The sequence below is a fragment of the Musa acuminata genome, chromosome BXJ2-4 (genome assembly GCF_036884655.1).
Source record: "Musa acuminata AAA Group cultivar baxijiao chromosome BXJ2-4, Cavendish_Baxijiao_AAA, whole genome shotgun sequence".
In the NCBI taxonomy this organism is placed as follows: domain Eukaryota; kingdom Viridiplantae; phylum Streptophyta; class Magnoliopsida; order Zingiberales; family Musaceae; genus Musa; species Musa acuminata.
The window spans coordinates 2,270,536-2,293,774 of NC_088341.1; the positions used below are offsets into that span (position 1 = coordinate 2,270,536).

The 23,239-nt window shown below is 39.9% G+C and overlaps 3 protein-coding genes across 6 annotated transcripts; 2 read left to right on the forward strand and 1 right to left on the reverse strand.

Annotated features, from left to right (window-relative positions):
- LOC135609448 (probable hexosyltransferase MUCI70) lies at positions 1 to 8,224 on the forward strand. 3 transcript variants are annotated; one of them, XR_010485789.1, is made up of 11 exons: positions 1 to 407; positions 524 to 848; positions 1,637 to 1,915; positions 2,025 to 2,238; positions 2,378 to 2,487; positions 2,598 to 2,797; positions 5,460 to 5,563; positions 6,908 to 7,095; positions 7,195 to 7,313; positions 7,395 to 7,525; positions 7,682 to 7,821. XR_010485789.1 is itself a non-coding variant. In XM_065102738.1 (10 exons), the coding sequence occupies exons 2-10, from the start codon at positions 590 to 592 to the stop codon at positions 7,925 to 7,927; spliced, it is 1,800 nt and encodes a 599-aa protein (XP_064958810.1). In that variant the 5' UTR covers positions 1 to 407; positions 524 to 589; the 3' UTR covers positions 7,928 to 8,224. The 3 variants fall into 3 exon arrangements, 1 of the variants encoding a protein (XP_064958810.1); XR_010485788.1 differs by having other exon boundaries at positions 7,195 to 7,525; XM_065102738.1 differs by lacking the exon at positions 7,395 to 7,525 and having other exon boundaries at positions 7,195 to 7,394; positions 7,682 to 8,224.
- A 2,082-nt stretch (positions 8,225 to 10,306) lies between these two features.
- Positions 10,307 to 11,959, forward strand: LOC103980234 (GATA transcription factor 9-like). 2 transcript variants are annotated; one of them, XM_009396559.3, is made up of 2 exons: positions 10,307 to 10,736; positions 11,029 to 11,959. In XM_009396559.3, exons 1-2 carry the CDS (start codon positions 10,425 to 10,427, stop codon positions 11,716 to 11,718), a joined length of 1,002 nt encoding a protein of 333 aa, XP_009394834.2. In that variant the 5' UTR covers positions 10,307 to 10,424; the 3' UTR covers positions 11,719 to 11,959. The 2 variants fall into 2 exon arrangements, with proteins under 2 accessions (XP_009394834.2, XP_009394835.2); XM_009396560.3 differs by having other exon boundaries at positions 11,032 to 11,959.
- Positions 11,960 to 13,247: 1,288 nt separating this feature from the next.
- On the reverse strand, positions 13,248 to 17,186 carry LOC135609450 (glucan endo-1,3-beta-glucosidase 13-like). Its single transcript, XM_065102741.1, has 4 exons — positions 16,862 to 17,186; positions 15,036 to 16,310; positions 13,659 to 13,689; positions 13,248 to 13,574 (listed from the first exon to the last, which is right to left on the reverse strand). Exons 1-4 carry the CDS (start codon positions 16,923 to 16,925, stop codon positions 13,442 to 13,444), a joined length of 1,503 nt encoding a protein of 500 aa, XP_064958813.1. The 5' UTR covers positions 16,926 to 17,186; the 3' UTR covers positions 13,248 to 13,441.
- Between the last annotated feature and the right edge of the window lie 6,053 nt (positions 17,187 to 23,239).

The window sequence follows — 23,239 nt, forward strand, 5'->3', positions numbered from 1 at the left end:
TCCTCTCGTCTTCCTTCTCGCCCCGCTCGCTATTAACCACTCCCAGCCCGCAACAAATCTGGTGCTCGAAGACAAGGGTCCCGATCGGCGATTCCGCAGCGGAAGCCCAAATCTGCGACTTCATCCCGGGAATTCCAGCTTAGAAGAGGCAAGATCCAACCTCGTTAACCCTTTACAAACCAATCCCTTCTGCGTTAATTGCTTTCGCTTCCCATTAGTCGTTTGTGCCTGCGGGATGATGACGATGGACGTGGATCTGTAAGAAATTTGATACATCAAACAAAAATCGATCTTCGTTCTAGATTTTAGAGATCCCCTCTGATTTTTTGTGTGGAAGATGCGGTTTTGGGCGGTTGCCATTGTTCTAAGCTGGATTTAAGCTGGTCATCATTCAAGAATTGGAATAGGTATGTTTGGAACATGTAGATCTTCTTATTTATGGTTCATTTGGGTCTGTTTCTTTCAAGAGTGGGGATTTAGAGGCCTTGGTGCTTTCCTTTGGTGGCTGTTTGGTTCATTATAGGTTGGATGAGAGGGTTCTCAAAAGGGGAAAGGAGATGAGACGGCGGTCTGTGGGGCGGGAGGGACAATGAATGGAGGGTCATTGGGTCTACGATCGGGGAGTTATGGATCGCTTCAGCAACAGCTGCAGAACGGTGCTGCTTTGCCGACTCAGTCGCCGCCCCTCCCAGTCCGCAAGACTTCGAAAATGTCACTTTCCGGATCAAGAGACAAGGAGAAGATCTTGCCGAGGATCTTCAAGTTTGCAGGGAGGAGGAAGGTCGGGATGTTGCTCTTGCTCGTCGCCTCAGCTGCAGTGCTGTCTTTCATTTCTGCCGTCACTAAAGGTTTGGCCTTTCTTCTTTTCTTTCTCATCTATAAACTCAGTCATGCATTACGTCTAATAATTGTTTGACGGTCGTATCGTCACATCTCAGAGTTTGGATGGGATCAACATTTGCTGATCCACAGGACCCTTCTCAACATCTCTAAGCTTCAATGGCACGACTACCTAAACGTTCTAGTCTTCTGCACATGGCGGCTACCATTTCTCTTTAGGTCCAGAGTATCAGTTGCTTTTGCCATGTTTTTCCTAGAGGCCATAGTAGTAGATCTTAGTGACTTAGATTTGCAAGCTTATTATTTGTCAATCGGTCTTACTTGACTGTTTTCACATTGATATGTGCAAGAATTAGCTTGGTGCAAGCCATCTAGGAACACTACCATGGTTATTGAATTAATTGTATCTAATTTTGTAATTTGTTGTTGGTACCAATTATAACCGATTATGTCAGGAAATGACTATTTGGACTATTACCAGACAATTCTTAACTCTGGAGACATGTTTAAGTTTGTCTGAGGTATATAAAAGCTATGAATTTTGATTGGGTTTCTACTGCTAGAATCTCATTAATTGCTATTTTTTAAACAAATTACCACAGAGTAGCAAGACTACCTAGAGATTCAGTGAGGTCACAGAAAATGCCTGTTCCGCAGAAGGATATCCTGCCAATCTCATACGTGTCATTCATTTACATCCTTGTTTCCAACCTTATTCTCTTTAATTTTCATAGCATTTACTGGCTCTGTTGTCTTTCATCATGAGATGTGATAATTTCTTTGGTTGCTATTTCAGATGAAGACACATCGGTGAGCCCTGAATCTCGCATGGGTTTCACAGACCATGTCCGGAATTTTGTAAACCCTAGTAGACCATCATTTAATAATTTCAAGCCTCTCTTTGCACCTGCAAAAGTAACTGAGGGCAACAGCACTTCCTATGCAAACCATGAGTCTGCAAATACTCATAATAAAACACAGCTCTCTATTCCCATTCTTCCTCCAACACCACATCCTTGTGAAAGTTTCACTCTTCCTCCTCCACCAGCTGATAAGAAGCGCACTGGTCCACGTCGTAAGTCTCAAACTGTTGACTCGTTGGACTGCAACAATTTATTTATTGGGTTCATCCATAAACTAACACTCACACCGACTCTCTCTCTCTCTCTCCTTTTTTTTTGTAGCATGTCCAGTTTGTTATGTCCCTGTAGAGCAGGCTGTGCTACTCATGCCACCTTCACCATCAGCATCGCCCATTCTTAAGGATTTAAGCTACTACTCAGAAGATAACTTGATTGCCAATGAGTCAAATGGAGGCTCTATCTTTGGGGGACATCCATCTCTGCTACATAGGAATGAATCATTCAATATCAAAGAATCAATGATGGTGCACTGTGGGTATGCATAGATTTTTTAGTCTGAAAAATATTTATGATCGACACTTTTTCACTTTCATTGTGTATATGCTTAAATAGGTGGATTCAATATATTCTAACTGCTGTTATTGTCTAAATCCATGTTTATTATTCTTCATCAGATTCGTCAAAGGAAAGAGACCTGGTCAAGGGACTGGATTTGACATAAATGACACTGATATTCTTGAGATGGGGGAATGCCATGATGTGGTCATTGCCTCTGCTATTTTTGGTATTAATGTGCTGCTTCCCATATCTCTGTTGTCAGTGTTGTTCACCCCTTGACTTTTGCTTCTCCTGGTCCATTTTAAGGATTTTATTACTGTTCATTTCATTTGTCAGGAAATTATGATATAATGCAACAACCAAAGAATATTAGTGAATATGCAAAGAGGAATGCCTGCTTTTATATGTTTGTTGATGAAGAAACTGAAGCATACATAAAGAATTCTAGTGGCCTAGTTGATACCAAAAGAGTTGGTCTATGGAGAGTGGTGGTAGTTCGAAACCTTCCTTATGATGACGCAAGGCGCAATGGCAAGGTATATCTTCGCTTTTACATTTCTATTGTCAGTTCAACTTGAGTTAACATCATCTATTATTTGAGGATAATATGAGATTTTTTTTTTCATCAGCAAGTAAATCAGCCAAATTTTGTTGTATTTGTCAATAAAAAATCAGTAGTATTTTCTGTCTTTGTAACTGTTCAGAATATCTTAGCTACATAGTCTGAGAGAAATAAAAGTAAATAAATCAGCAACATTTGAATTTTCTTGAATTGAATGTATTCTACCCCACAGATTGATGAAATTATATAACTAGTCCTTTCTCCTCCTCATAACTAGTACATATCGATCCATTTTCATTTCTAATATTTCTATGTTAAAGTTCTAATTGGAAGGAATAAAATGATTTACACAAAATGAGCACTGTCAAACTACTAGGTTGTCTTTTATAAGGATTAACGTCCCAACCAACCTGTATAAGAAGACTTTATTCGTGGCCATTGTGTTCTCCTTCACTCTGTTTTGTAGACTTTAGTTGGATTATTTGTTCTATTATATTTCTAGACAACTATCTGCTGAGGTGTTGGCCTGAGGCAACTGTGACAGTCACAGGTGGCTCTCAGTTACTAAGACATGTACTTGACACCAGAAGTTGGCTACCACTCAGAAAGGGATTCTGCAGATTCTTCTTTTTTTAATTTTCCTTTTACATTTACTTTAAACTCTTTTTATCCTAGAAATTTTATTAAAACATTAATCATTTGATGTTGATGTAGCTGATTCATGCAGTAAGCATTTTGATATCTATCTTAAATCCATTTTGAAGTTGCACCTGCTTAATATTCCCTTTGTTTTCATTTCTGTTTAAACAAATATGGTTATAAAATATTCCTTGTTTAGTATCAATATTTGAATTTGTATATGCTAATTGAAGGGATTTCTAATTTAATTTTCCAACATCCAACCCATATCTACCAATTTATATTTCTAACTTTCCTACGTTAAAATACTATTTAAGGAAATCAAACAACTTGCACAAAATGATCACTGTCATAATACTAGGATGTCCTTTATGGTGGCTAATGACCCAATGGACCTATATAAGAAGACCTTATTCAAGGGCAATGTCCTTTCCTTTGCTCTCCGTGTCGACCGGTGTTATTGATCTATGGGTGGACTGGTACGTACTTGTATGTAACGATCGATACCGATGTACCATACGTTGGTATGCTTGTACATATCAGGTTTTGAAAAAAAGCTGAAAATGTTCAGAAATTAAAAAAAATCCTTAGGCTTTTTATCCTAATTTAATGGTTGTTTTATTATATTTAATTAAGAATAGAGTGCATATGAGGCATAAATAATGCATAAGGCTGCAATTAACCCTAAATACTCCCAATTTGAGCCTAAATATAAGACAATAGACCTAAGTGGGACTAACACTAGACAATGACCTCAGCCATGTTTTAGTCTTTATAAATATGTATTAATACACCTCTAATTATACGAAATGATAAATAAAACTTAGAAAGAAGCTAAATACCTTCAAATTGTAGAGAAATTCCATTAGATCTCGAGTTCCAAGCTGTCTTTTATTTAACAACAAGCGAGAGTGTAAGAAAGAGTAAGTGAGAGCAAGTGAAAGAGGGGATTGAAAGACACCAAAAGAGGCCACAATGGTCAATTTGACCGTTGGGGCGAAACTTGACTCCATTCGGTTCGGTATTAGTCAAATTCCGACTGGAACTGAACCAAATTGGCCAATACAGCATGATTTTTTATCATATCGGCCGATACATCACCCATAACGGTCGATATCTGACACTTTTCTTAGTTTCGCCTGAAACAGGCTGAACCACGTACCGGTCAGCTGGCAGCCTGGTAAGTACCGCCCTTTTTGTACCAGTTTGGGCAGTATATCAAACCTTGCTCTCTGTAGCATAGACTTTATTTGGACAAGTTGTTCCATGATATTTCTAGATAATTCATTGGTAGAAATGATGGCTATAGGCAACAGTGTCTGTCACAGTTGGCTTTCTGTTTTTGAATCACACACTTAGACACCACTCATGGGCTACCATTCATAAAGGGAGCTTGCAACTTTGAGGATCCTAGGTATCGATCTTTTTATATCAATTGAGCCTAGGTATCTGTCTTTTTATATTAATTGAGCTTGCAACTTTCAGTTTTCATCAGTGTGGAGAGGTAATTGGCACAGACACACACGTACATCACAGAGAGAGAGAGAGAGAGAACATACTTTGGAGTGGCAGTGTGTATTTCATGATATTATCGAATAACATATAACGTTAGACAATATCTAAAAGGGTTTCTTCTAATTTATTTGACAAGAATCATCCATTTTCCATTCCGAGTCCTCAGCACCTATTCCCGAGAGTTTATATCTTTGGAGTCTGGAAATAACATGATGCAAATACAGTCATCTATTCCATGATTCCAAGAATAAGTTTGGCTATATTTGACATGACCCAGAATGAAGCTTCTAGATGTAGATTTGTTATATTCCAATTAATTTTGCTATCAGCAACTGACTGATTGAATTTGTTTAGTTTTAATTACTTGATTAAATTTCTATTTTGATTCTCAATGCGATGATCTTTAGCAGTTACAATCTTAATTATCTTCTGTAATGCTCAGGACATTTCATAGATGGATTCTTCCTATGTATTTTTGGTAGGTTCCAAAACTTCTGCTCCAAAGGCTTTTCCCAAATGCCCGGTTTTCTCTTTGGATTGATGGAAAACTTGAGTTGGTCGTGGATCCTTATCAAGTTCTTGAGAGGTATACTTCATTGATGAGCTTCCCTCCGATCCATAATTCATTATGTTTTAATCCATCTAAAAGTAACTGTGGACATATTCTGGATTTCCTGTATCGAGCGCTTGAAGCAGAGATGCAACTTAGGTTTTTTATACATTCATATAAATGTATCAAGTGCAACTACCATTACATCTTCAACTTTTCTCTTTGAAGAGTATTGTAGTTAAATTAGCTTGAGAGTCTAAATATTTAAAGAACATTAGCACTTATGATTTACGATCATGATGTAACTTGGTGTCATTGGTTCCACGGACTAGAATAACTAGTTTTTGTCATAAATAGAAGTGAGTGGGTTGTCTCGAACCAGTAGGCGGGGATCAATCTTGTGGAGTCCCAACTAAATAAATAGATATAACTAAATTATATGAGTTTTTCTTTGACAAAATAACTAATGTTAATTGCTATATGCTGCACGGTTATGTTTTAAATAATGGCAATGGTAACTCGTATAGACAATATCATTTTACATAATTAACACCAAACCATCTCTTAGATAACTAGGTAACTTGGAACAGTTGCACATCTAAAAAAATGTAATTTAACTGTTAAATGTATATTTTTGGTGCATATATTTATTTGAAGAATGAGCTTTTGTTCCATGGTAAGGTTGAATATAATGTATTTTCTGTGCATAGTGCAGACATTGGTCCTCTTTGGATCTTGAATTATTGGGAGTCTCATCCTTTATCTTCTTTTGGTTTGTAAAAATCAATCATTTAAAATTTAGACAAGTTTCTGTTTTATAGGTGGTAGTACAGTGCCTAGACGTAGAAATTCAGTTACTGATTAGCCAACTGGGATTCTTTAGTTGGAAGAATTTTTTGCACATGAAACAGCAGTTGTCTTTTGTTACAATTTAAAATCTAGGTAACTATGCATTCATAAGATTGTTGAGGCTTAGTACATGGAAACTAGAATTTTAGCACTAAATAAGTTCCTCCCTTTCCTTTTATTTTGGCACTAGCAGTAGGAGAATGATGCTACCCCAGAACAACTTTGTTCTGTTGGCAAAGTGATACATTGACATTCTTGATGTATCATTTCTCCATCCATGTGACTCGTAATGATTCCTATTTATAGCAGTGATCTCTGATTTTCTGCATTATCCTACACTTCATGTTTGTTATATAACTTGCATGAAACTTGGATTGGAAGTGTTTAATGAAGAGTTTTGAGGAAAATGATCTGTTGGATTATAGTTAAAATTGAAGTGTGATGTTTGAAAGTGTCTTCCATCAAACTAACTGCATAATAGGGATTGCATTATCTGATGCATAAACTAAAATGACTTTGACTGGCTTTCAGATTCTTGTGGCGGAAGAACTACACTTTTGCAATCTCCAGGCATTACAGGCGCTTTGATGTTTTTGAGGAAGCAGAGGCTAACAAAGCTGCTGGAAAATACGACAATGCATCCATAGATAGTCAAATTGAGTTTTATAAGAAAGAGGGTCTCACCCCTTATTCTTTGTCCAAGCTTCCAATTACAAGTGGTGAGTGCTGGGTCTATATTATGCTTTTTTTAGAAAGATGCTATAGACTCATGTCTCAGCAGCTGGTTCTAAGAGTGTGCTTCTTATTGTAAATCACAGATGTCCCTGAGGGATGTGTGATCATCAAAGAGCACATCCCTATAACCAATCTGTTCACGTGCCTGTGGTTCAACGAAGTTGATCGTTTTACCTCTAGGGATCAGATCAGCTTCAGCACTGTAAGAGATAAGATAATGTCTCAAGTGAATTGGACAGTCAACATGTTTATGGACTGTGAAAGACGCAATTTTGTTGTTCAGGTACAGCAATCTCGACCATGGCTTTGCTGATTTCAAGGGTTACTCACTGTCAAATATCCAACAGTTAGAAACATGGGTTGTGTTAACATAACCTTGCCCGTACTGTGTTTGCATCTATCATGACGTGTCATGTATGTGACCTTCCTTTTTTCCCTTGACATTGTCATGTGGAGTCTGTACACTTCATTTTATTCTGATATCTGACATCTTCCCGTAGGATACGACTACAGAGGTTTTTGTCAACTTGAATCCGTTTCTTATAATCACTTTTTTTGTTTGTTATGCAGGCATACCACAAAGACTTGTTGGAACAACGGAAAGAACTTGCCTCCTTGATCCAGCCACCACCTCCTGTGGTATCTAATAAATCACCTCGAGAATTAATTCCAGCGGCTCCAGACAGGCTTGCAAGAGCTCCACCGTCGAGGAAGCTGCCTGGGAAGATATCCGTGAGGCGTGGGAGGGACAAAAAATCAGGTTCGAGGCGTCATCACCCTCGTGCTGGCGCTGGAAAAGATAACAATTCGATCTGAGATTTTGCACACATTGATTCTTTTTCAAGGTTCCTACAGTATTATTAGCCGTGGGTCTGCCAATTCAGGACTAATTGCCTCCTTAGAGGACCCATTCTTGAGTATACCGTTCTATTATTTTTGCGAGGAACTGTTAATAGTGATTCAATTTTTTTTGTTACAAGTAATCAGTTCAACAATAAGTAGCATTGGCATCAATCTCAACATTTTTGTTCCGAAAGTTACATCTTTGATGCAATCTTTAGTCCACTTTGTAACATAAATGTTTTGCTAGTCAAGAATTGATCCCGAGCTTCATTCTTTTGTGAAATCAAATAGGGAAAAATGCATGGTTGTGGCCCATCAAATGACATTCCTGTGGTAGAAGAATTAATAAGGAAGTTTTGTGTGGTTTGTTGCAGGTATTGACAAATAATTCATTTCCAATCCTAGTGTGATGCAATGCCAATGATCTTTTCAGTTGTTCCGTGGAGAATTAGGTGGATTGTTTTTCTCAGCATAAATGGGTTTGGGATTTTGATGGAAGATGATATCTGACAAACCTACCTTTAAATTGGGCCATGCAATTAATTGAAGAATCTTTTCAAGTTTGGGTTCGTAGGTGACCGACTACTTTAAATGCCCTGTTTTTTGGTTGCCTCTCTTGAATCTCCTCCATTCATTAATTTTGGACCTTTTGATCAATACAAATAAATATAAAGAATTACCAAATTAATGATATTACGAATATTGCAAGCATAATATCATTTATTTACAAGGAGGTGAGTCTTCTTATGCTCATGTAAATTTGCTCCTTTCAGACTTTCTCATACAAACATAATAACTTAAGCTTTTAGACTTTCATCCAAAAACAATAACAATAATAATAATAATAATATTATTATTAATATTAATATTAATATTAATATTATTATTATTAATATTAATAATATTATTATTAAATAATCAAAAAAGATTTTTTTATTATAATATTATTTACATTTTTTATTAATACCATTATATTTTGTTATGAAAAAATTAACGAGATAAAAAAGTGATATATATATAATAATATTATTATCGATCAATTATCATCTAACACATGATAGTCAGGTTAGCGAGATAAGATCTTCCCCGTCTAGATCTGTTCGTGTAGACATAAATTAGATGATTACGAACTGTCTCTCATTTTTTTATGGTTTATCTGCACAAGAGTTTAAGGCTTTTATAAAAGCCTATCTTCGGTACTGGAATCTAGATTAATCAAATTTTTACCACTGGAAACTAAAGCCCCACTACCGCACCCCCTCCTCACTTTGGTGCTGTGGCTTACCCCAACTCACTTCTTTCCATTGCATCGAGAAAGAAAGAAAGAAAGAAAAATACAAAAGAAAAGGGTGAAATAAGCCCAATCGCCGTTGATTCGATTGCGAACTCGATCAGAATCGCACGACTTTCGATGCAGGATAAATCTTTCATCCACGATGGTCCCCTTCTCCCACGCTTCCGTCAAGAAAGGAATCCGACGGTGGCCTCGCTCCTCTTTCTCAGCGCTTCAATTTTCACGCATCATGATGTGAAAATTAGTGATAAAAAGGGCGGCAAGCCGGCAGAGACCACTGCAGCTGTCCGCGTGGCGACATCCCATCCGTCGAATGGTCCGAAGCCGAGATGTAACCGTCATGCTCCAACGTGGGGTTGCGAAACGGGGGAATCAAAGTCATACCAACAGAAAGAAGAAAGAAAGAAAGACATAGCGAGGAAGAAGGAGAACGCGATTCCCAACGCCACAGAGACACACAGAGAGAGAGAGAGAGAGAGAGATTAGAAGAGGAGGGAGGCAGAGGAATCCGGCTGTAAACTTGGCCGCTAATGCACGAGTCGCAGCGACAAAGCGCCGTGGATCGATTCCTTAGGAGAGTTGAATTGACATCCAAAAAACCTTTATCCTTAATCCCTACATTCCCCCCACCATTTTGCTCCTCTCCTTAGGATTAACGGCGCAGTTAATACGCATCCTCGCTTCATTATTGACGCGCTCGCTGGAGTGTAATTCCTAAAGTACCCTCGTGACTTGGAAACGGACGCGGTTGTTTATCCCTTATTTTCTGTAATGTGGGAGGACAGAACGGTCAGTTAACCGAGTTGCCGGAAACTGAAGCCTAGAGGGGTCCGGAAGCAGAGTTATCCCATCGCGCGCGAAGGCAGCTCGAGGAGAAGGGTGTGAATGCAAATTAAGTTAATGGTAGGGGGTTGTTTGGGGAGTAAAACGCTTCCCGGCAGGTAAAGAAAGATGTGCTCTTTCTTCGCCAGTATAAATAATTACCTTTAACCCCTCCCTTTTAACTTTATTTACTCCACCGCAGTCCTCCTCACCTTCGAATAAACCATAACTCGCTTCGCTTCTCTCTCTCTCTCGGCTTGCCGTTCCTCTTGGCTTCTAATTCTCCATCCCTCTCTCTCTCTCTCTCTCTCTCTTCTTTCTAAACCCTAACTTTGAGCACGAAGAAAGCCGGCAATGGAGGTACCGGAGAACTGCCACGGCGGGTTCTGCGGTGCCGGGAACCCACAGTGCGCGCCGGAGAGGAAGGTCAGCGGGGGAGGAGCAGGAGGGGACCAGTTCGTCGTCGAGGACCTGCTCGACTTCTCCAACGAGGAGGAGGAGGAGGAGGAGGCGGAGGCACTCACCGGCAGCTCAACGGACTCCTCCACCGTCACCGCCGTGGACAGCTGCAGCAACTCCTCCTCGGGCCCTGAGCCGCATCCCTCCAGCGACATCGTCTGCCGGAGCTTCGCCGATGCCAGCCTCTCCGGCGACCTCTGCGAACCGGTAATCTCGCCTCTCCCAGCTGTTTTCAAATGCGTCCGCTAAGATATTTGCCTTTTGGTTACCAAAAATGTCTAAAATATTAAATCGGATGCCTTTTGTTGGATTTCTTACAAAACTGCAAGTGAATTAGTGTTTGAATTTTTTTGAATTATTAATTCCAGTTCAGTTTTTTAAGAGCTTCGCTGAAACTGAGAAGAAAAGAGGAGAGGAAACGAAACGCCCCCGCCGAGTTCTGCAATACTACAAAAGGGTTTCATCTTTGCATTCTTTTGTGATTGGTATTTGGATGCAGCAGTACGAAGAGCTTGCGGAGCTCGAGTGGCTGTCCAATTTTGTCGAGGAATCCTTCTCCAGCGAAGACCTCAACAAACTTCACCTCGTCTCCGGCGCCAATTCCACCGCCTCCTCCACTACGGCCGCCGCTGCATCAGGCCGCGCCGACCAGGTGGCCCCCTTGCGCGCCGAGGCGCCCGTCACCGGCAAGGCGCGGAGCAAGCGCTCCCGCGGCGCGCCCTGCAGCTGGTCCTCCCGACTGCTCGTGCTCTCCTCGTCCCCGGAGTCGGAGCTCATCGTGCCCCCCGGCGCCGCCGCAGGCAAGAAGGCCGCGAGGAAGAAGGACCCACCCGCCGCCGCTGCCGCCGCGGCAGACGGGCGGAAGTGCCTCCACTGTCAGACCGACAAGACGCCGCAGTGGCGGACGGGGCCGATGGGCCCCAAGACACTGTGCAACGCCTGCGGCGTCCGCTACAAGTCCGGCCGTCTCGTGCCGGAGTACCGCCCCGCGGCCAGCCCCACCTTCGTGGTCTCCAAGCACTCCAACTCCCACCGCAAAGTCCTCGAGCTCCGCCGCCAGAAGGAGCTCCAGCAACCGCAGAAGCAGCTCCTCCAGGCCGCCAGCAGCGGCGCTCTCTACGACGCACCGACGCCGGTGGCCGCCGCTAACTTCTTGATCGACGGCCCCGATACCCGACATCTCATCTGATCTTGATGTCTCAGAAGCAACTGATCCCACTTCCGGGTGAAATTAATCCTCGTAGGTGTTAAGGTGGTGGAATTTAGGCATCTTTTTTGGTGGATTTTCTTTCCCTAGGAAGAACTAAATTGTAGCACGCGCAATCCGCGCCGCCTTTTTCTTCTGTAAGCCAAAAAAAAAGGACTTTTTCTGAGTAAAAATAGTCAGAATTAACATCAAAAGCATTTAATATATTATTAGCCTCTTTCAATTCATAAATACCCTAATTTGGTCGCGTGTCGTTTACATCGTGAAACGGTAATCACGGCCACCAGTGGATGGATAATCTATGCTTGTGGAGTGTACGGTGATGGAGGAACAGTTTTCCTGTATCTCAAACCAGGTTGTCTCCACGGGAAAGAACTATTCTGTACAGTGCACAGCCTGGGCGGCAGCAGCGGCAGACCACAAGCCGCCTTGGAATCGCGCATCACTTACTGTGCAGCGTACTCAACGCCATAAGAATACTTCCGGCACGGTAACTTACCGACATGGCACCCACAGAGGCAGGACACACATTGAAATGGGTGTCCTCGTGATCCCAGACACCCGCTGCTGATCCTACAAACCCATCCGGTAGAAATGTATGCAGCAGCATCTAAGCCTACGTGACGGTGGGCACATGGCTATGGAACACATTCACCGTAGGTGAAACCTCAGCTGCAATGGGATGGTCACATAAATAGGATATGAAGAGTAGCAGATGATGATGGAGAGTGTTCGACGGAGAACGAGGTGGAGAGCCCCGACGTCCGCAAGGCGGATAAAGGAGCAGATGAGGCGAAGGACACCTCATGCAGGCCAACCCAAAAAATGAAAATAAATAGAAAATTATATGCGGTGAGCGTGGATCGAACACGCGACCTTCAGATCTTCAGTCTGACGCTATCCCCGCTGATGTAATTTTATAGAATTATTAAATATTTAAATAAATTTAACATGTTATGAAACCTAATTACCTTTGTACTGTAGATTTTAGATTTAGAAAGCTAAATTTGTACTATAGTCTGCAGCTAAATCTGGTCACTTCTAATTCATCTATAAATAGTTGTTGTTGTTGGTACCAGCTAAAATATTCATAAAATTATTCTTTATAACATGTATAATTTTCTTAATTATGTATTTTTTGTAGTGTCTGGAGATTATGATACAATGTTAAGTTTTTGGTTGCTACCATTCCATCTAAAACATCTTAGATCAAATGAAGTTTTCATCAGTGTTTCATGAAAGACAAAAGTTGAATGGGGTAATAAGCCTATACACTCTAATGTTGTATCTGCATCACTCGGATGAATGAAGTTCATGTGAGACATTGAAGAATTTATTCCTATTAGAAACAGTGGAAGACCAGAAAACTTTCACAAGGAAATCCAGCTGGGCCTCTGCAATCTTTTATCTTTAGTGAATGTAGTTAAGTCAGAGCATCAAAGCATGAGCTACTCAATCTATAGATAAAAACGGAAGTAATTCCAATAAAAACACATCCAAGAATGCAAACATAAGAAAATGTAAATCTACCATTAAGCAATTCTAGTTTGAGACTAAATCTACATAAAGGTAGATACAGCATTCCTGCAATGGATGACGTGCCAACAAAATTTTCCTCAGAGACAACTCCTCTATCCATCCATCCATCCATCTCTCACACCAATGAACTCATCAGAACAACTCTTCTAGCTTGAAGATTTGTATCCTACAAGGCAATGCCTAAAATGGCAATGAGGCAAAGAGACATCATAAAAGGCAGGCCTTCTGTTAACCATGTGGCGGTATGCTCTGCATTTGATGTCGAAGCCGCAGAAGTAGAATTTCCGGTGCCCATTTTACTGTAAAAATACAAGCCGAGACTATTAGTCAAAATGGATTGCAAATATATGATAATATGAACTGAGCAAGACTCGTCAACACACCTGGAGGTCGTGTAAACACAGGCATCGTAGCCTGCAGCAAGATTTAGAATCTTGAGGCACAAAAATTTAGGAAATTCTAAACAAGTATGGATAATTTATTAATGAGGAACAAAGATAATGATCACAAACTTAAGCAACCAGTTGGTTCATTTTCTTCAGGAAGCTCAACTGATGCACGATATGAATGTAGCAACTTTGTATTATGAACTATTTATACTCATATTTCTCTCTCTGAAATGACAAAACAGATGTGAGATCGTTCAAAAAATTTCTTCTTGATGAAAAATCCAACAAAAAACAGTTTAAATGAAACTATAGATAAGGAATATGATTTCATTTGGACGTGGAACAATGAATTGTTGCATTGTTCAGAAGTATTGGGAGAGCACAGTGGAGCTCATAATGATTGGAATGTGTTTAAGTTCAAAGTCCAGAATTGTAAATTAAATTGTCTGACTCTTTGTTCAAATTACATAAATCAACAAGAAAGCACACAAGGGACAAAAAAGGTCTCACCAGTATGCAGTCTAGGAGGGTCAACATGTGCAGCTTTTAATTGTAAGAAGAGAGGCAGTTTCCGTGACAAACACTGATCATTCAACTGAAAGCTTAATGTGGTGCCAAGGCTCATCTTCTAACGTTCATATTGGCATAATCCTCAAAAGATAACACCAGAGAAAGGTGCCCTGGAGATCTTCTGAGATGAAGATCACATGTTTCTCAGCTGTATTGATCTCCACAAGCCATAAGTGGCAACTTGTCTTATGGGCATAATACTTAAAAGACAACCACCTGAGAAGGGTGACTTGGAGATCTTCTGAGATGAAGATCACATGTTTCCCAGCTGTCTTGATATCAAAAACCATAAAGTGCACAATTGTGATGACAGATATTCATCAAAAATTGGCATTTACCTTAACGACACAAAATCATATGCTAAAATGCAACGGTTTACCTCTAGTATTTGTTCATATGCTGCTCAATCAGGTGAAAGAATTCTTGTGATCCCAACTAAATTGAGGTACAAATGAACATGAAATCTTGAATAGGAAAGGTAAGGCTTCATCCCTTCTTAATTGATCATAACTTCACCAAAACTAGGAAAGCTTCTACAGATATAAATAGATTGTTCACGGTTAAACTGACCACTAGGATGTCTCGGATAAATTTTATATATGGATTGTCAAAGAAGGAAGATGCTCACTAACATAAGGTTAGGTGTCATGGTGTTTTGCTATTCATTTTCAGATCAGGAAGACCTGTGACTCATCTCACTTACACTAGTATACGAACTAGAGATGATTGGATAAGTCTAGCTTTAAAGAATGTGTCAGCAAAGATTGGCAAATTAACATGCTACAAGGCAAGCTTACTTACTTGGGTCTTTGGTAGTTTTTAACCCTGTACCTCCAAAGTTACATGCAACATCAGTAGCACCATTTTGTTGATAATAGCCATTGAAAGCATAGGATGCATGAGAAGCCAATGTGTCCGGTTGATAACAAGGCTGACTAGGCTGAATAGCTGAACAATCAACATTGCCTGAACCACAAGCCCAATTCAATGCATTTTGCAAATCAGCATCTGAAGCATTGCTCGAAGCCACACACCAAGTGCCATTAGAACTTGTTATGTTAGCACCAGTGACGATGTCGACATTTCCTCTGCCAGTCCAATCAAGACTGTACACACTAGTCTGATCAGGATAGAACAGCCCCCAGTTCCTCTCAGATTCCAGCCCAGGCTTCCTATTCTCATTGAACAATGAAAAGATGTAGACATCAATTTCCTCCCCAGGCTTTGCTGGAGTCCCCGCATCATTGATGACATGACGAATCAGATTGGTGTTGTAAGTCTGAGCATCATCAGGAGTTGCAGCAGTTTCCTTAGCAGCACCCTTGTTAGGCCATCCTGATTCGGTGACCATAATCTTCAGTGTTCTGAAATTCAGTGCCATTAGAGCGAAAAATATAGAATCCAGCTGGGCGTCGAACATGTTTGTGTAGACTAAACCAGTATTTGGATCAATTACATCTGAGGCAGATGGTGAAAATAGTGCATAGTCCAAAGAGACATTGCTAGGAGAGTCTCTATAAGCATAATAGGGATAAAGATCCACCATGAATGGGGATTGGTTCTCCACAAGGAATTCCAACATGGGCTTTAAAAAGTAGGCATATTTGCTGTCAAAAGCCCCCGCGGACGGTGGAAATGATCTGGATAAGATACCAAGCGAATGAGTGCTAGAGACTTTGATCCTCTTGTGCAATCCAGCCTTCTTCAGAGCTGCAAGGACATTAACCATGGCAGGAACGACAAGGGCCGAGACATTATCCCGGGTTTCAGTGACCTCAGCACCCACAGTAATGTAGGTGATCATTGTGGCCGGGTAGTAGGGGAGGATGCTGTTCTTGAGCCAAGTATCGACATTGGATTGGTACTGCGAGAAGGGGAGCAGGTCTGAGTTGGGCACCCCGACCATGAGCTCCACGCCAGTGTTGGCGAAGGCCTTAATCACCTGGATGTTGGAATCGTAGATTCTGATGTATTTGATGGAATGCAGCTGAACCAGCTGGGCGACCTTGTCGGGGGTCGGGAGGTCGTCGGCGTTGCGGCCATAGCAGACACCAACCTTGCTTCCATTGCAATCAACTGTGACCAGATTTGGCAGGACGCGTCAAAAACAATCAAAAGAAAGGGAAGTTCCCCCTCTCTGGTTCAAAAAAGGTCAAAAAACATTCCTTTTCTTTGGGGCTTGTAGTTCTTTCATTATTTTAGTTCATTCACCACCCAAATGCGTTTCGCATATGGTTGATGCTAAAGATGCTAACTTGAAGCAAGGAAAGGACTAAATCGATGAACTTTAAGCGACGGAAGGCATATGTGGAAGGAGTTAAAATGGGAGAAACCACTGACAATAGATTCAACATCTCTAATGGTTACAGAACCAGTCATAAAGACAACTCTAAGAAGTGCAAAATAGCAGGAAGAATGGGTTGTTCCCTCTTCCAAACACCACAAAGAAGCCACAAAAACTAGACCTAGATGACATGGTCACATCTGCGCACAGACCTTCCTAATGTAGAAGAGAAGAAATCAAAAGAAACCTTTTTTGTTGCCCGGCGAAACAGCAAATGGAGAAGGAACAAAGAAAGAGGGAGAAACATTAAGCAAAGACTAACATTGACATCAAACATACTGACCAGCGAAGTGCAAGAGGAGGAGGAGGAGGAGGAGCGAAGGAACCACCGGCAGGTCTCTCTCCATCGAATCAAAACTGGGTCAAGATTTCTTCAACAGAACCTCTGGAGATGCTTCCTCTTTTCTCACCATTCGACTGGCCTCAACCCAAAGCTGTCATTTTTAACCCGTTCCTTGAACTCACCTCCACCGCCACCTCCGCCTCCCAACCGTTGGGCCTCGCAGCTCGATTCCCGATGACAGTTGACAGCAGAGCGGCGAGCATGGCCAGAGGACGGAAGCGACAGTGCGAGCGGATCCTAAACCGTGTTTTATGAAATCGGCTTGAGAGGAGCGTCTGGAGTCCGGAAAACAAGTTGTCTCCCGTTTCGATTGCACTGTGTATATAATTAATGTTGGGACCCACTGATTCTCCAATGATAACGCAGGTGGCTGATGGAGTGAGGAGATGGTGAGCCACGCATTTTGGGTCTTCTTTTTGGTGTGGGTTCCGAGGAGAGACATACGTTCATTACAAGTGGTTCAAGTCTCACGAGTAGCCGAGCCGATTGGAGAGACATCCCCGGGCCCCAGCGGGACCCAGCGCCGGCGAAGGGGAATCGGCTTGTGCTTTGCTTTGTTTGTGGAGGCGAGCGCTTCTGCCCACCCGAGCAGACGCCGACGCCGCGGGGTCGATTCCAAATCGCGAGCAACGGGACAAAACCCTCTGCTTTATCCCCCACCTTTGAAAAGCAGCACCTTTTGCTGTTCATGGAGGACGAGCTCGCTTGCCTTCTTGTTTGCTTGTTGACTAAAGCATGGATTGATGATCTGCCCACCGTCCGATCTCAGGTGAGTGGGGATGATGGAGGTCGGGTTTGGTGGGGGAGGGAAGACAAGCTGGTGAACGTTACATGATAGGAGGGAGGGCCATGACAATATGCTACCTACATGATCATGGAGCCTCTGGAACATCACTGTTTCATCACATGCTTGCAGGGCTTACATGGAGGCGCAAGTGTTTGAACTCATACAAAAATAGTATTTAGATGGATGTGATGGGTGAATTTGCATGGACTGACGATATGGACGAAGAATGGCATGTATTCAAAGGTAGTATGAACTCATATTAATCCATGCTTTACTATTTAGGTAGTGTTTGAACTCATATTAATATTTACTGTATAGCAGCACCTTTTTATTGAGAATTTACTTAGGGACATCTCTTATATATATATATATATTGAATTGACAAATATAATATTTATTTTTCAAGTTTATTACTTGATTTTTGTGTTAACACTCACTTTTTTTTCTCCGGTAGCGTGTGGCTTCGACAGCTTGTGAGAAGTGTGTGTGTGTGTTGACCTGAGTTTTTGTGTCTGTTGACTAGCAATATCGAACGCGTATTCATGTGATGAGATGAGATGAATATTGTAGTTTTTCTATCAGGAAAGGAAAGAATGTTGCACACATTAAGAAGAGGCATCGATTCACGTAAATGTCAGACCCAATAAATTGTGTGTGATGGGGATCAACAACTCAACCTAAGTAAAGTGTTGAGCTATTCACCCCAAAAGCTCATCCTATAATCTACGCGATTATCTTATATTCTAACATAAACAAATTAAGCTCTTCCACGACATACGAGAAATTAAATACGTACACCATCGTATTATTTTTCTGAGGACTTCCTCCTCTCGCTTAACGTTGAATCCATTAGGTCAACTATATCGAAACATCGTCTCATGTTGACACTCATTAGGAGGACAAGCCAACAATAATTATCTTTATATAGGAAACTAAGTGTAACATAAGCATGTACTGATTGGTCAAATCTTGGAAGTCCCACCTCACAAATGGCTTCATGCTTGTTCAAGCCATGTCAGACCGAGCATGTCTGTTTCGTGCATGCACGCAGGTGCAGGGCAACGTTACTCGTGCTCTGAGCACGAATGGGTTCTCTCTCTCTCTCTCTCTCTCTCTCTTTCTGTCAACACAACAAATAATTAAGAATAAAAAAAATAAAAGTTTAGATTAAAGTAAATAAATAAAGATAAAAATTTATTAGGATATAATATTTTTGTATTATTTAAAATATATATATTTTATCTTTTGACTAATATAAATAGATGTTTTTTAGATAAATAAAAAATATTGCATAATGCAAGTAATCTTCTTTCTTTCAAGTATTCTCTTTTACTTCTTCCTAAAAAGCCAACAAATACGATATTTTGGTTTTAAAAAGACCAATAGGAGTATATCGATTAAAAAACAAAAAAAAAAGACCAATATATAAAAACAAATTGGCAAACAATCGATAAAATATTTCTAATCAACTTGGTGAAAATTATCAATTTTGGATCTTTTAAATAAAAAAAATATTTATTTCATAAAAATTATGAAATTTGATAGGAAATAATTTTCTTGAGTATGATTAACAAGATCCTAATATTATTGAAGATTCAAAAGATCAAATAAATGAGAATATACATAAAGATACAATAGCCCTTTACATGCTACAATAAATAATAGATAAGTCCTTATTTTTTCGAGTCATGATGGCATCAACATTAAAAAAATAAAGTCTAAAAAATATTAAAAAATATGTTTGGAGGCACAAATAATGTAAAAACTTTAAAGTTTCAAATTCTTCGAATTTGATTTGAAACTTTTATAATGATTTTTTTTTCAAAAGTCTTTTCTTTTGTGAACCGATCGTATAGTGAAATCCTAAAAGATTAAACTATAAAAAAATATTTTTTAAAATTTATCTTCAAATTTTAATATGATTTCTATTACAATAGAAAAAACTAAAGATATAAGTTTATTGTATTATGATGAATTAATGGACTCATATTTAGTTTATGAATAATAAATAAATAAATCTTCAAATGAAACTTCATAAATAAATCTTTAAATGATGTGCCTGCCCGCAAGGAATAGGATCGTACTTCTGGTAGCGTCTGACATTGCCATTGGCATGGCGTGAGGGATCGAACCTGAGCAGGGTGTTAATGTGCTTAGGCGTTCCGGTCCACGTTGACAAGGTGCCTCATCAAGTCGACAAAGGCGTGATGCGTCACCTAGTACAGCTGATGTCACGTGAGTCTTATCGCAATTATTACTCTCATCATATCTGACATGATATATATTAATCCAAATGTTAAAATTTTGAACCGTCCAGTATCATATTTAAGAGTTCATGATCAACTTTGGTTCATTAATCTCCATCAGCCTTTTATCAAGTCAAACGGCCAACTGCTGGTGAATAGCTCGATTCATTTGCGATCATCCACTCATGAAGGAAAAAAATTCCTGCAGCTCATCGATCGACGAGAGGTTGAATCCATCAGGTCAACCTTTTAGCTCACTGGTAATACAAACATGAACTGACCAGTTCACATGAGAAAGAAGCAGCAGTTGACTTAACCTTAAATAATTACATAGGGTCTTCCGGTGCATGGTTGGGCATGTCTCACGTTGGTGATCACCGTGACACCCACACAGTGGTTTTGTTTCAGCGTCCTGTGCATGTCAACTAGTTTATACACGTAGTTATCTCGTCCGTTTCTCCGGTCATTCATTTTGCTCATCATGCTGCTTGTTATGAATGCTATGAATCCTACAAGTCTAAATATCTTAGCATCATGATCGATATCTTATCATTATAAGATCGACAATGTGATGCTACGTGACGAATAGGATGTCACCTTTCGGATATTACTGGTGTCCTCATAATAATAATAATAATAATATATGAGGATGATTGTAATAACAATATCAACCACATTAATTGACTAAGGTGAAATCTCTAACCTACATATGGAAAGAAAAAATGTCTGAAAAAAAAGATTCATCAAAGATTGCATCATCTAACTGGGGAGTCATGATTTGAGTTGATCTCATTCAATCGGAGTCTCGAACAAACTCCAAATCAAGTCATCAATCAAGCTTCAAAGCCCAAGTCGACCTGCTCCTACTAAGCATCACATCGACCTAAATCTCAATCTGAGTATGATTCAGATTTGGATAACATGCAGTAACGGATAAGACATAGCTAAGGGCATAGACCCTAAAAAGTCTTAAAGGTATTAGGATTCTTCAACTTTTTGAGATATTAAGATACTTGAAGTCCTAAAGATATTAGAACAATTTAAGTCTTTAAAAATATTAGGACTCTCTAAGCCTTAAAGGGAGTCAGAATCTTAGGCACTCTACTTATAACACTAAGGGAGTGTAGCACTCTTGAACAATCCCAAAACTAGAAGCCAATCTAACACTGGGTAGCAAACTTTAGTTGAGATAGAGAAGATAAAGAGAGTTCCATCAAAATTCCAACTGATCTCTAAAGGTAGTAGCCCTTATTCCTTTTATCTAGTCATGAGTCGACCTAGAGTTGAGACTCTAACTAAGAGCAACAGTAAAAGAAAGAAGAGGTGGTGTTGTGAGGTCCTTCTAGTCGCAGCCCCTTTTTTTCCCTAATTCCAACACCTAACATCCTTTATTCATCCAGTTTCTGAAAGAAACTATAAGGTTTGCTACTTGTTATATAAACCTAAAGAGGAGGTAGGAGGTTACAGTGACAAGAGATAAGAATGATATCAAGACCGATAATAAGTCCATTATATCAAGAGTACCAAGGTTTTATTTATGTGTTTTTATCACTCTTATTTATGTTGATTAGCTTTTTTTGGTTTTACACTTGCATGGTTTTATAGCAACAACTTTATCCTTCATTAAAATTGTTCATCAGAGAGGTGATATCAAATTGATGCATCATCGAACCTAAACTTATACGTATAAGAGAATAGGGTTTTCCATGCGATCCCTTTGATGAGTAAGTTAGCCTAATATGAGTTAAAAAGTGAAAAGAAATATCAATGATTATCGTGCTAGTTTTAACTTTTATAAATAGATTTTTTTATTTTTTGTTGACTAAGTTGCTGATTTCTAATTGAAAGGATAATTTATATAATAAAAAATATTTATATTTAAAAATATTTTTATTCGAATTTCGTTGATTTAATAGGAGCATCGATTAGAATTTTTTATCGACTAAGATACGTCGTGTCTATAATTGGAGAGGAATAATCTCGCAAAGAAGCCTTAAGCTCCTTCCTTCCCGTTTAATGAATGCCACCTTAAAAAGAAGCCAAACCAGAGGCGAAGTCTTCCATGGTTTCAGAAACAGACCCGTCGTTCTTTCTCAACGCAATTCCTTGGATGCTTTGCCGCGCACTGCACGGCACGTCGTGCTTGTTGTTCTTCTTCTTCTTTCCAACAAGTCATCATTCCAACGCTAAATCTTATGCTGTCCTTTTTACCTTCCAAATAGATTATCTTCTTCACTCTGGTGGTATATAAGCTGTAAGATTTGATCCAACCTCATTTAACTGCACTCTGGACATTCACATCGAAGCTAATCCCAATCTGGACTGCGAAGCGAATGCACCTTTTGTTTCTGGTTGACCAGCTGGACTGGTGGGTGAAGTGATTTCGCTTCAAAAAAGTTGACAAGTGACGAAGTTGGATTCTATCTCTCCAACCGTAGTTCAATTGTTCCATGGGGACAAGTCAAGAGGAAATGGAAGCTTGTGGTGCTTCAAACAACCCTTCCAACCTAATCTCAAGTTCCATGGAATCACCAAACACAGTTTCTAGTCATTACTGGCATCGGAAACCATATTCGGCTACCAAGTTCCATGGAAAGAGTCCAGGAAATGACATCCTTGGTCCCGAGCTGTCAACTTCTCTCTCTCTCTCCATGCTGATCTTTTTGCTGAAGACTGCGATGAATCAGCAGTAACCTGCAGAAACCACAATTGCCGGTTCTTTGGATTCTTGCAACATGTATGTTTCAAGTCATTGATGCAACAAAAGTATTGGAGGAAAAGGATTTGATACCACAAGGTTCTTGTCGGAGAGGGACAAGGTTTCTAGAGATCTGACTTGCCAAATACCAGCACACCTTTTTCTTCATTCTCTTTTATCTTCTTTCAAGCTGACAGCTCCACATCATGTTCACCACCTGTATCAATAACAGGGTTATGGTTTTGTCTTCAATCATATCTGATCCCCCATCTCTCGAGATAATGACAGCAACGCAAACTTTATTTGACATCGATTACATTAAGATCCAAAGCAAAAAGTTGCAGGAGTTTTATATACATATAAAAAAAGGGCAGAATAAAAATAAACAAAAGCACACATTGAGAAACTTCTCTTCACTTCCTCACAGGAAAGAAAAAGAAAAAATTGCTCCTCTTTTTTTCCAGCTATTGTCTTCACCACCAGAAAAATCCTCCTTTTTTTTTCCTTTCCACTACAAAAATTATTCCCAATCTTTTTTCCATTTTATTTATGAACAAATATTGACAAAAATGTCAAAGATCACTCCT

What these genes read in the sequence shown, in the direction of transcription:
- LOC135609448 (XM_065102738.1), top strand. Translation starts at nt 590, where the DNA reads ATGAATGGAGGGTCATTGGGTCTACGATCGGGGAGTTATGGATCGCTT. An exon ending in CATTGCCTCTGCTATTTTTG is followed by an intron (nt 2,488 to 2,597) that starts GTATTAATGTGC and finishes TTCATTTGTCAG; the next exon opens with GAAATTATGATATAATGCAA. An exon ending in ACGCAAGGCGCAATGGCAAG is followed by an intron (nt 2,798 to 5,459) that starts GTATATCTTCGC and finishes TATTTTTGGTAG; the next exon opens with GTTCCAAAACTTCTGCTCCA.
- LOC103980234 (XM_009396559.3), top strand. Translation starts at nt 10,425, where the DNA reads ATGGAGGTACCGGAGAACTGCCACGGCGGGTTCTGCGGTGCCGGGAAC. An exon ending in CCGGCGACCTCTGCGAACCG is followed by an intron (nt 10,737 to 11,028) that starts GTAATCTCGCCT and finishes ATTTGGATGCAG; the next exon opens with CAGTACGAAGAGCTTGCGGA.
- LOC135609450 (XM_065102741.1), bottom strand. Translation starts at nt 16,925, where the DNA reads ATGGAGAGAGACCTGCCGGTGGTTCCTTCGCTCCTCCTCCTCCTCCTC. An exon ending in AAAAACTACCAAAGACCCAA is followed by an intron (nt 13,690 to 15,035) that starts GTAAGTAAGCTT and finishes ATCTTGCTGCAG; the next exon opens with GCTACGATGCCTGTGTTTAC. An exon ending in TGTGTTTACACGACCTCCAG is followed by an intron (nt 13,575 to 13,658) that starts GTGTGTTGACGA and finishes GTATTTTTACAG; the next exon opens with TAAAATGGGCACCGGAAATT.